The 13581-nt window shown below is 33.2% G+C and overlaps 1 protein-coding gene and 1 pseudogene across 1 annotated transcript in view; one reads left to right on the top strand and one right to left on the bottom strand.

Moving 5' to 3' along the window:
• The window catches only part of LOC150101692 (leukocyte tyrosine kinase receptor-like), a 95828-nt gene that overhangs the window by 67588 nt on the left and 14659 nt on the right, over nt 1-13581 (top strand). The window contains exons 22-27 of the mRNA XM_090399891.1: nt 2825-2954; nt 3057-3154; nt 4526-4618; nt 8872-8973; nt 9586-9720; nt 13315-13405. Of these exons, the coding sequence (XP_090256017.1) occupies nt 2825-2954; nt 3057-3154; nt 4526-4618; nt 8872-8973; nt 9586-9720; nt 13315-13405 (649 nt within the window). The remainder of the gene's footprint in view (nt 1-2824; nt 2955-3056; nt 3155-4525; nt 4619-8871; nt 8974-9585; nt 9721-13314; nt 13406-13581) is intronic.
• On the bottom strand, nt 9768-10752 carry LOC150101693 (small ribosomal subunit protein eS4 pseudogene; annotated as a pseudogene).

Below are 13581 nucleotides of genomic sequence, written 5' to 3'. Positions count from 1 at the left end.
GAACTAACATCCTGAATGATCTTTACAGTCATTCATAGTCATCTTCATCAGCCATTCAGCATGAAACCAAACTAATATATGCTATCCAAAGAAGGGAGATAAAAGCTATCGTCCTAATGCATTTATCTCAGTTTTCTGAAAATAACGGAGAAAGTCATCAGCAATCAGTCAACTCCTTTATTACCTTGACGCCTAGCAGTTAATCAGTGATCAATGTGGATTTGACCACTCTCAATTTATAGCAGATCTCAACATTAGTCATCTGTGGGCCAAGCTAGGAAAACGTTTGCTGAAATCCATGTGTGTGGTGGTCTCGCTCAATATTTCCAAGGCAATTAATTGGGTCTGACACAAAATTACCATCGTATAGTCTGGCATCCACCCTTCGCAAGTGGATTGATAATTTCTTCTCTGGTCGTTCATTATGTGTCATGATGGATGACTTCCTTCTTCCAGATTTTCCCACGAATGCTGGAGTACCCTTGAGTTCTGCGATTTTTTCTCTACACTCTCTTTCTACTATTTATGAATGACTTCTATCACTAACTTCAAATCCTCTGTACAGTACAGTACAGTTTTGCTGATCGTAGTACACTTCTCTTTTACATTCGCTAAGCCTTCTGATGTCCACATATCTTCAAGTACAAGATCTTTCATACCTTAAACACTGATCTATTTGAGATATTTCAGGGGACAACTTATCAATTTGAATGCCACCGAAACACATACCTTATTTCATGCAAGAACGGCCATACTCACCTCTTTTCACCTTTCAAAATACTCAGAACTCCATTATGATCAGATATCTCTTCTTGGACTAACATAGCATCTGTAGCCTCTCCTGGTATTAGCAGATCACATCCACAGTCTTTTGTACATCAACAAACCTATGTATCCCTTCCCACTCAGGACATTATTTTCCTCATAAATCCACCCTATCTTGGAATATTGTTCTCATATATGGGGTGGAGCACCAAAAGCTTTTCAAAAATACTCGATGCTGTCCATCCAGAAGAAGACCACTTAGTTAATCACGGACTCACTCCTATCACAATTTCACAGACATCATCTTTTAAAAGTCTTGTATTTCTCCTACAAACATTTTTGTGGGTGCTGTTCCGTATTTGGTTAATGCGATTTCTTCTCTTTTTCTTAAACTCCTTATGCTAACTAGCTGCTGCTGGTTGCTACCAGTTCACTGTTCAGTTCCAAAGATACCTTACTAACTTCTTCCGTTTATTCTCTTTCATTGCTTCAACCTCTGTTCTCCGGAGTCGGTTTTCTTCATAGAATTTCTCTAAGGGCTACAACATCCAGTTGTTCAAAATTTATCAACAGGCTCCTTTTTTTCTATCCGTCTACTTGCCTACACATCATTGATGTACCAATTTTAGTGTTTAGGCTTTTACAATCTTTAATGTTTGGGACTGTCTTTAAACAGTCAAATAAAACACATTTCAAATAAAAGTGTACGATTATTATTAAGATACATTATCAAACATTACTAATAGGAAATCAGTTATAGTTTCAAGAACCTATATTTTTTTAAAAAGAATATCATCCTGCTTTAAATCAAACAATAATGCTCTTATATAAATGTTTGTTTTCGATAGCGGTCTGTGGTGATAATCATAAAAATGCGTGCATTATGTTTGACTAATCGGGAACTACTTCGATAGTGTATGCCATATTTTATGTAGGTTTATTCTTGCAATTTTCATCTTCCCACGAATGCTTATAAGGGAATTTGTAATCTGTTTCCACGATGATCTGTTTTTCATTTCAGTAACATGATGTAAAGCGTAACTTTCTGTTTCCGAAAATAAGTCTAGACAGTCCTAATATTTGTGTAGAATTTTTTAGAGAATGATTCCTTTTCTTCTGTAGCAGGTATTTATCGTAGATATTTATGTAGACCAACGCAAATATAAACAAAAAAAAAAATAACCTAACAAATCAACATCTAAGGATGCCTGCTTCTCACATTTTAAATTCAAAGTATAGCAAAGTACCCCTGCAGTAATACTCATTAATATATGCTGCTTTAAATAATTTTCAATTCGCCGCTTGATTTAAGGCCTGTATAGCTGAGTGGAAGTGACGTGTGCATTCACAGCGCTAGGTCGTCCGAAGAAAGCCAAGTTCATTTCTATTGGCAAGTAGAGGATTTCTAAGTTTTTCTAAGACTTTCTTAGTTTGTGCATAGTTCGGTGAGATATGGATCGGGAACAGCCTTCATTAAATGGTTCGATCAATTATCGCACTTTGGAAGTTCTGTTTGTCCTTGAAAGCTTTCTTAGATGACAGCTTCTTGACAGACTTCTTAGGATCACAGTTACGCCTCTTAGACAAGTAAAGTGGGTTATTTTTCCACTGATTAAACATTCGGGATATCTCACCTTTTGAGAAACCAGTCAGCTCTGCTGGTTTCAAAATCGTGACTCCAGCTAGCTGGACACCCACAATAAGCCATTTATCGAACTCCGAAATATCGTTTGTTTTTTACCATTGCAATCAGCACTATTGACGATTACTGACCATAATCATTCTTAAATTGCTGCCTAGAACATGTGGTGACGCATGTGACCAAGAATTTTGCATGTAGGCTGTGTAAGTGACGTTTATATATCTGCATAAAGGTTTCTAATTCTGTGGCCGGTATGTGTACAAATATTATTATCGGTTCGTGTTTTGTCACTTTAGTAATCATTCCATAAATATACTAAATAATCATTAAATTATATTTTTTTGTATTGTTGAAATGTGAAACAAAAATAATGCAACAATGACTACATTCACCTTTTTTTCATTGTTCGTATTGCAGCAAGTTCAAGCATCCCAATATTGTTGGATTCATTGGAGTCTGTTTTGAAAAGTTACCACGCTTTATCGTTCTTGAACTATTGCCAGGAGGTGATTTGAAATCATTTTTAAGAGAATCCAGACCCAAGCCAGTATGTATCATAATTAATATTGACATGATCGGTTTATTTTTTGTAATAATTCTAATTTGAAATAATCTAATGTTCCATGATTTTTTTTTTTTTTTTTTGTAGAACAAGTCGTCTACCCTCACCTTAACGGATTTGTTGAATTTGGCACTAGATGTCGGAAAGGGATGCCATTATTTGGAAGAATGCCACTTTATTCACAGGTAAACAAATCAAATACAACACAGCTCATAATTTATTATTATATATATATTTTTATTGCTTTCTAGTGATTACATGTTTAAACTAAGGTACATTCTCCATAGTAGTTAGGTATACCTATGAATGCATCATCCAGGTGAAGATATTTCAGTAATAGGCATAACAAGAGTTAATGTGGAACTAAGGACAGAGGAAATGGAGGTTCCTAAGATATTACAGTATCTTGATGTGAATACAGCTATGAATTTGGATGGGATATCAGAATGTGCTGGGGGAATTGGTAGTACCTTTGACTAGACTGTATAATTTCACTCTCTGTTCTGGTAGAGTCCCAAGGGAATGAAAAGAGGGGAAAACAGAGGGGTTTCCTGAACTTCTCCTTTAATCAACTTTTCCAAGGTATTGGAGAAGTTGATTAAAGGAGAATTTCAGGAAAATGAATGAATAGGAACGGGATACTGTATGGGAGGAAGCCTGATTTTTGCGAAGGAGAGGTCATGCTTCAGTAACTTACTTTTTATAATTTGGATAAAGGTAATGGATATATAATGATACTGCTGGACTTCGCAAAGCTTTTGAAAGGATGCCGCACGGAGTTTCGATAAATAAATTGCAGCACATAGGGATGGATAAGAAGTCGAAGTGGATAAGAAGGTGGTTGATGGAGAGATAAGATAGTAGTTTATACAGTCCTGTAGAAGGCCTGTGACTAGTGGCGTGCCACAGGGCTCTGTTCTTGGTTCACTACCATTAAATTTGTACATTAATGATATAGAAAATAAAATAGGGAAGTATTTAGTTGTTTGCAGATGTTTGCTTGGGTTTCTTGGAAATGAGAATGAGGTGGAGTGGATTCAAAGGCGATTGACCAAGGCGGTCTGATGGTCCATATGAAGAGAGATTGATAAGGGGGGATATGATAGAGGTATATAAGTTGTTTAGGAGATTGATTTAATAGGACTGGTGTGAAGGAAATATTTCTGTACATGAATAATGTTAGGAAGAATAATGATCGTCCAAGGAAATTAAATAACAGCGTTGTTAGGAAGGGCGTGAGGACTAGATTTTTAGCTTGGAGGGTGGTGAATGGGTGGAATAGATTACGAGATCCAGCCGTGAGTGTTTTGTCGGTGAATGAGTTCAAAGCAAAATACAACAGGTATGGATGACTAGTGTTGATGTCACTGAACCTTCCGCAATGATTATACGGAATTCACGGGGGTTCGTACATGTAATAATTAATATTCGATTTGATAACAGTTTTCTTGAATTATCATGTAGTACCTAATTCCTATAGTATAGATGATTAAGGTGCAATTGCGTGTATTTGTTGGCATCACAAATATCATTGGCATGGTATTTTTCTTATCTAGGGACATAGCAGCTAGAAATTGTCTTCTGACTACAAAAAGTCCAGGAAGAGTGGTTAAAATTGCTGATTTCGGCATGGCGAGAGACATCTATCGGTAGGTATCTGTAAGACTGTTAATAATTGGTCAAAAATATTTTAATTAATTATACAAAGTATTGATTTTGTAATTTTCCTGGAAATCTCTCTATTTAGGAATAATAATAATAATATTAAAAAAAAATTTTTAACATTTTTATTATTTCTCAGATAAATTACATACATTATAGGAACACAATTATGCATAAATACTTTCTCGTACATAAAGTTTTTTTAAATAATAATAATAATAACTGTTTACAACGTATATTATTATAATATTCATACTGATGATTATTACAGATGTTTCTTAGCAATTTTACACTCTATATATACAATATTAATGGACATAATCACTCTATATTGCATACTTTTGTTGCAGTTATTACATACATTACATACATTGGTTTACATGTGATACATACATTACATGCATTTGGTTACATATTGGATGAGAATTAATTTCTCTATGTAAGCTTATCTGAGGATGACACCAGTTGGTTATTATTTATTGTTTTTTTTTTTTTTTGCTGTGTTGGGAAGCTACGAAATGTATGATTGAGAAATTCGCGCGCACGCACACACACACACACACACACACACACACACACACACACACACACACACACACACACACACACACACACACACACACACACACACACACACACACACACACACACACACACACACACACACACACACACACACACACACACACACACACACACACACACACACACACACACACACACAATAACTTGGAATGTATTGAAGCGTCTTGCTGAATTGGAAGCCTGAACGAATATATTGTGTTTCATTAAGTTTATGGTATTTTGGGTGCGTGTTTCTTGTTCATAGTATGTCCTTAGCGCTCTTTTCAGGCTATTGTAGTTTGTAAGGTTTCTGTATTCGAAAGGTAATTTGTTTATCATGTCTGGGATATAGAAGTTTCGCGTGGCCTTTCCGTAGTGATTATTGTATTTATATGTAATATAATTAGTTGTTTGAGGTCTTGTTATACGGTATGTATTTCTGACTGTCCTGTAGTTGGCATCGAAATAATGTTTTAGCAAAGTTGCATAGTGACATAAATGTTTTGCTGTCAGTATTTTATGTTCTGACATTGCAGTATATATAAAGTCTTTATTTTCTCTTTGTTCCCAAAAGATCAGTTTTATCATTTTGTACTGTAGCGACATTAATCTATAATAATAATAATAATAATTTTTTTTATTTATTTCTCAGATAAATTACATATATTATATGAACTTTTTTTAAATAATAATAATAACAATAACTGTTTACAACGTATATTATTATAATATTCATAATGATGATTATTACAGATGTTTTTTTAATTATTAATTAACATTTTTTAACATTTTATTATTATTTTTTATTTTATTTATTTATTTATTTATTTTATTTCATTTTATTTTTTATTTTTTTTAAGTTTGAGAAAGAATGATTATACATACAAATTTCTGCATTTGCTTATAAGGATTACCTGTAGATGAGTGAGGCAGTTAATCCCACCTACTTCGAAGCTTGGGTTAGCTTTAATGAAGAGAGTGGAATTTAGCCTTCACTGTTTGTGTTGTTGCTACTGTTTATGTATGGGATGTAGGCACATTGGATGCTAGTGATTTTGTGATGTGTATATTAGTGGTAATGGTTTCTTAACTTTGTTGGTATATTTTCCAGAGTTCGTTTTTTAATGTTCTGTAGTTATCTACGTGTTTTAACTTTCTTGGTAGGTTGTTGAGTTGCGTGGGTATCTGATGCGATCTCACAAAAGAACCGTATGAGTTATTGAAGGGTGTGGGGATGTAGAGAGTTGTTGTAGGTCGTGTTATACGATATGTGTCTCTGTTGTTTCGATAGATGATGTTGAAGTAATTCCTTGTTAATGTCATGTAGTGTTTCAGGTTTTTAATGCTCAGAACGCTGTGCATCGCCATGTGCTTGTCGGATATTGGTTGTTGCGTGTAAGGTGTCCAGATCACTGTTGACGCGATTATCCTGTGTAGTGTTTCTAATTTTGTTAGGTGGCTGTTTGATGTATTTGTATAGACTGTTATTCCGTATCTGAGTAGGGATTCGCAGATACCTGATATAGAAGTTTTTTTTTATGTTGGGTGGAATAATGTCTTTAACTTGGAAGAGTTTTGCTGCGATGATCCAGAGTTTGGTGTGTAGGTATTCTATATGTTTTGTCCATTTTAGGTGGGAATCTATATACAGACCGAAGTATTTTGCGTGTGTTACAGGTTTGATTTTGGAACAGTGGTAGGTATTTTTGTTGTTAATGCAGCGGTATGTTTGACAATGTATCGATAGTGATGCGGGGCTTATGATTCTTGGGTTATGTATTATCAGCATCTGTGTTTTGGTGCCGTTGATTAGAATTGCATTTTGGTGGAAGTATGTTGTGATTTTGTTTAGGTCTTGTTGTGTTTTTCAGAGAGCTGTGTTAATGTCTGTGTGGATTGCTAGTAGTGCAGTGTCATCTGCGTATTGAAATATTTGACTTCTTATGGATATGTTATGAACATCGTTAATGTATATGTTGAATTAGTATGGATGATAATATGGCACCTTGAGTTACACCGTGTTTTACTTGTATACTACGACTGTGACATGTACCTATTTTTGTTACTTGTGTTCTGTTTGAGAAGTTCTTGAACCATGTATGCAGTGTTCCTCTTATACCTATTGAGTATAGTTTGGTGAGTAGTATGTCGTGTTCAAGTGTGTCAAATGCTTTGGTTAAGTCAAGCAGTATAAGGACGGCATACTTGTTTTTGTCGAGAGCTTTGTTTATTGTGTCGGCGATGTCTTCTAATAAAGTAATGGTGCTTTTTGTTTTCTGAAAGCCGTATTGGTTTTGTGAGATGATGTACTTCTGTAAATAGTTCTGTAGTCTGGTGTGTGTTATTTTTTCTAGAATTTTTGAGATGACTGGTGGTGTAGATATGGGTCTGTAGTTCTGAGTATCGTTTCTTTTGCCGTGTTTGTATATCGGCATAATTACTGCAGTTTTTAGTTGTTGTGGAATAATGCCTGTGTCGAATATTATGTTCACGAGTTTCAAAAGTATTGGATTTATTTGTTCAAAGTGTGTTATAAGGTCTGTGAGTCTTATTTTGTCTATTCCTGGAGTGGTCTTTGGTTTTAGTTGTAGGATTGCTTCTTTCAGTTCCTGTTTTGTTACGGGTGGAAAATACATCGTTTGTTGTTGACTTTGTGTCGGAAGTTTTTTGTTGATCGTTGGTAGTTTGTCTTTTTTTAGTTGTGTGATGTTGTTTGTGAAAGCATGGTTAAATGATCTGCTAATTCCTCTTGGTTTGTGTCCTGACCGAAGCTTTTTGCAATAAAATCTTGGGCTGAAGTTTTCTTTTTTCGAGTTACTAATTCGTTGAGTGTAGCCCATGTTTGCTTAATATTGTCGTTATATTCCATGAATTTTTGGAAGTAGTAGCGTCTTTTTGCCCTACGAATTTTTGTTGTTAGTTTATTTCTTGTGTTTTTGTATAAGGTTTGTAAATGTGTGTTACTGGGTGACTTTTAAAGTTTTTTCCATAGATTTTCTTTTTCAGTAATAGTATTTCGTATGTCGTCATTTGTCCATGGATTATTGTCTGTTTGTCGCCTCGTTTGTGTAGGTTTTGTTGCTTTTTTGTATATTTCTGTGAACTTTAGTTGAAAATTCTCGTATAATGTTACAGGATCGTTTATTTTAAGTGGGGAATTCCAATCTGTATTTTTTACTTGGTTATCGACAATGCTCTTTAGTATGATCGAGTTTTGTCGACTTTTGTGGTGGTGGGAGGGGGGGGGGATAGGAAACGTAATAAAACGAAGTTGAGACAAAGTAGTGATCGGCAAATAATAATAATAATAATAATAGATTATTATTATTATTATTATTATTATTATTATTATTATTATTATTATTATTATTATTATTATTATTATTATTATTATTATCAATAATAATAATACTAATAATACTAATACTACTAATTATAATAAATGTATTTTGCTCTGCTAACTTATAAAGATTTTATCGCATATTTGATTTCATAAAGATTGATTGATATAAAAATTAGCAATTTTTTTATAAAATAACATTTAAGAGACAAAGATAATGCATTCCAAATTAATATAGTGGGATCAATTAGTTATCTTTATTTAATTATCAAAAGCAAAAATAATATGAAATAAAACCCGGAGTCTAATTTTGGCTTTCCGTGTTTTCCATTTTAGGGCCGATTATTATAGGAAAAATGGCAAAGCGATGTGGCCTGTAAAATGGATGCCTCCCGAAGACTTCCTGGACGGTACTTTCACTTCAAAAACAGATGTGTGGTAAGTGAATGCCGCACTCGCACGCACGCACGCACGCACGCACACACACACACACACACACACACACACACACACACACACACACACACACACACACACACACACACACACACACACACACACACACACACACACACACACACACGACATATTTCTCATTATGAAACACTGACTAAAGGTTTATACTATCTATAAAAAATGAAAGAATCATAAAGAGAGAATGAAGAGTGTGCTAAGGAAAGATAGAAGCATATGTCCTATTTTTAGCGTTGCGATAAATGTAGAGAGCTGCAGGTTAAGGATGAAAAAAAACCCTTAATATAATGCTAGCAAACAGATTGGCAAAATCTGGCGAGAATTTATTTTATGCTATGACAGGGTATCATGTTAGTACGGAGCTTTTGAACCGGTGTAAGTAGCTATCAGACATCTATGTTTGTGTGTTTAGAAGCTTTTAGCTCACCGCGTGGGAGTTTCAACTACTTTCTCATAAAACAACAGCAAGGACGAACTGCGGATAGCAGAAAGTGGGAATATTATTATCGATTTTCATAGAGAAAAGGAAGAATTGATGTCAGTAAATCAGGAATAATTATGTGATTTCATTTTTAGGTCTTTCGGAGTATTACTCTGGGAGGTGATGTCTTTGGGTTACATGCCATATCCTGGTCGTGGAAATCAAGAAGTCATGCAACTAGTGACATCTGGCGGAAGACTCGAGCCACCTGCAAATTGTCCAACACCTGTGTAAGTAATTTTTTTTTTGTTTGTTTTCACGTGTTCTATTACTTTATTCAACAGATATGCAACAACTGTGCCTTAGCAGCTAAACGCCGATTTCTCTCTTCTGCGACAGACAGTTTTACACCTCTACCACGAGGTAAAGAAATGTATGGCTTTGTTCTTTTACCAATATAATTCAACCTTGTAGCAAAACTATGTCCTGGGTATCTTTAACATGCACAATATCAAATGATCCAGGATGTCGCTCTTTTTATCTCTACCAATACGACCCAAGTTATGACCACCAGTAAATGGTGGTCATAACTTGATATCGATTTGATATAAGAAACCATGCACTGGTTTCCTATATCAAATTTGATGAAATCCATTATCTTTCCTGTGCTGATATCTAATTGAACAGTGTCATGAGCATTCACTGATGGATCTGGGTAACGAATTGTACGGCCATCATTAGTTACAATGAAAGGTATGCCTTTAGGTCCAACTTGAACTCTTTTCGCTCCGCACAGTTTGTACTTGGCTTCTTCAGCTATGATTTGGTGCAAAATAAATCTTCCCTTTGCATCATAAAGCAGCCTAAAATATTCTCCTGTTTTCTCAATAGTTATTACATCCATAAATCCAGTTGGATTTATGGATGTAACAGTATCTGTTCTTACTTTTCCATCAACTTTAATCAATCGCTGCATGGTAATCTTTTTTGCTTCAGCATATGTTAAGGCATATTTCATGCTTTTTCTTAACATTATAATCAGTGGCAATGACTCACTCACTCACTCAGTTTATGTGGCCCAGTACTGGGTCGGGGTGCATAAACACCTCCCAACTTATCCAACACACATGATTTTGGCGCCTTTAATCTTTTCAGATGTTTTTGGGTCCTTTTCCATTTCAGCAATTTTCAGATGAAAATAATAATAATAATCATAATAATTTTATTTTTAATTTTTTTATATATTGTTTATTTGCTGTACGTAAAATAATAATAATTTAAAAAAAAATTTTTTTTATTTTTATTACATACGATACATACATTACATACATGTGATTACATATGACACAACATAGCATTATTATGCCATAACTTACTTGGTTACTATTTTTCTTTTTAAAAAAATCAATTTTTTTTTAAATTAAAATTATGGTTAATATTGTGATTACCTATTTACAACAGGATAATTCTGTTTTTTTTTTTTTTTTTTTGTAACAATGAAATTCGTACAGGTTTTTTTTTCCTTTCTTTTTCCCCTTGTATAATGTATTAATAATAATAATAATAATAATAATAATAATAATAATAATAATAATAATAATACAGCATTTGTTCATTTAACAATCTTTTATCTTGACTGACTTCTTATTGGTGTACACACACACACACACACACTGCATCGATGTCGCAGGTTTTGCAATGTCTTCTATGTGAAGGGAGGTTAATATATTTAGAAAAAGTACTTCAAAATTTCTTATATTTATTTTTTCTGATAATGACGTGCATCTTACAGTAGTATTTTTAAGCCGCCTTGCTTTAGTAGTACTTTAATATTTTCTTCTCTCTTTCTTTTCAACCTTTAACCCATCAAAGGTATTACGCCTATGATAAATTCTCTATTGAAATAAATTATATGTGTGCAGGGCTGATATTAAAATTAAATTTTTAATAGTAAATTAAAATATTAAAATATGAATAAAATATATTACTCTAAAATAACGCTATATTTATATATTTAATTTAATATTCATAGTAGTCTAGTACACATAAAAGAACGGAGATTAATTCAAACAAGTAAACGTTTAAAATTCGCCTCCCTTTAAGGCTGTCGGCAAAGCTTGCTTGCAGTTATTTGTTCACATCGGCGAGAAGCAATATAATCAGTGGTGAACTATAAGGGGCTCGCTCGAGCCCTTTGTCAAATTTTTCTCAAATTTGCGAGTACCTTGTTCTTATTGTTTACTTTTTTATTTTTTCAAAAAAAAAAACAAAAAAAAAACAATTTTTTGAAATATATTAAGCAACAAACTCATACGGTAACCTAACAAATTGATTTTATTAAATAAAATATTATAGTTACTGTTACTACCATTCTACATTTGACCCAGCCATAGGTCTAATTCTTCAGCCTATGCCGGTTCCGGAGCCCGAATAAATTTTTTTTTTTTTTTTTTGGGGGGGGGGGGACTAGATGGTACCGCGAACTCTCCCGTAAAAAAAAAAAAGGGGGGAAACGCTGTATCATCACACAGAATTTAATTTATTTTACCATTTAACAAATAAGAATTCACTTTGGTAATCACATATAAATAAATAGGACTATAAAATAATACCCAGTGATTGGTACCGTTGATTATCACTTGAAGTATAAAAACAAAAGAGAAATATAACGTACGGTACTTCAATAATATCGTGTTTAGATAATATTCATTATTTATAGATTGTTTGTCATAAAAACTTCTATCGCAAACAAAACAAATTTATTTTGTTTATAAAAAATGCGGACTCTTGCATATGTGCGATTATAAAAGATTTTCTTCTTATTATATTTTGATAGTTAAAAATGTTTTTCTTATGTAAGATAAATTAACACAGATGATTGTGTGCAAATATTTCATGTTTAGATCATGAAATATTTGTTTAAAAATGATAGCCTTTACAGGTTGATTGTCCCCTCATACCTTTTGATTGACATTTGTACATAAGCTGTATTAATAAGTTTTTGTGTGAAATGCGGCTTTTTTTTTTTTTTTTTTTTTTTTTGGCTCGGCGATGCGAGCCCTTTGTTAAAATTTCCATAGCTCACCACTGAATATAATCATTACTATGGAAGGCTCATACGCTTAATTAATTTAAGTAGTAAATCACGTTAATTATTGATTTCCTTCGTCATTTTTTATCAAGCAACGAAATTAACTGACACTTTATTTATATCCTTTAGAGACACACGATCAGCTTGCTCTTGATGCTAACGGCGCTGCTAACTAATATATGAACATGTCGCAGTCGATTGTGGCTGCCATCTAGTGGCCGATATTTGAGTTTGTTTTTCCCGAAACAAAAATATTTTTGATATTTTGTTTTCTTTACGATGTTTAATTATAGTAAAAATTGCAAAGATTTTATATTTAAATTGAATTTTGAGTTTGTGGCTAACTAACCACAAACTTATTAAATTTAATCTTAAGGGATTATGGATATCATTTAACATATTAACATATCATTTAACATATCATTTAACATATCATTTAACATATTTATAAAGGATTCAAATCAGTATTGGTGACTGTAATTTGTAAGCAATATTGTACAATGAATTATTGGACCATGTGAAAGTAACATGACTTGCACATTACTCCATCGTTTTAAAAATACGTACCTCTATATCTATAGTAATATGTAAAGTGATACTAACAGTCTATCGTATGCGGAATTTATATTTAAACAATAATAATATTTTATTTAGGCATGTGAAAGATGTTTTGAGGTACATATATTTAAACATTGCCTATGACTTATTTTTTATATGTTAAAGAAAATTTTTTTATTGGATGTAGACCCTAGATTTATATATATATATATATACACATTACTGAATATTACAGCTATCAGATCATGATGCAATGCTGGCATCCAGTTCCAAATGAAAGACCATCCTTCACAAGAATAATTGAACGCCTTGGGTATTGCTTACAGGTAAGATCCATGCGTAGAATATGTGATTTCTAAACCTCAGTTTTTCTGCTATATATTATCATATTCATACTTAAAAAAAAAGAATTCTAATCGTAATGGAAAGCTTTAGAATTCAGCTGAACCTAAGTTATTTTGATGCTTATCTATGTTGTGCCATGTCACTATAAGAACTTCAA

The sequence above is a fragment of the Typopeltis vanoorti genome, chromosome 11, assembly GCF_054136105.1.
Source record: "Typopeltis vanoorti isolate ZY-2024b chromosome 11, IOZ_Tvanoo_1.0, whole genome shotgun sequence".
Taxonomy (NCBI): Eukaryota; Metazoa; Arthropoda; class Arachnida; order Uropygi; family Thelyphonidae; genus Typopeltis; species Typopeltis vanoorti.
Note: the sequence above shows the minus strand (reverse complement) of the source record. Positions and strands in the feature narration are given on the sequence as shown.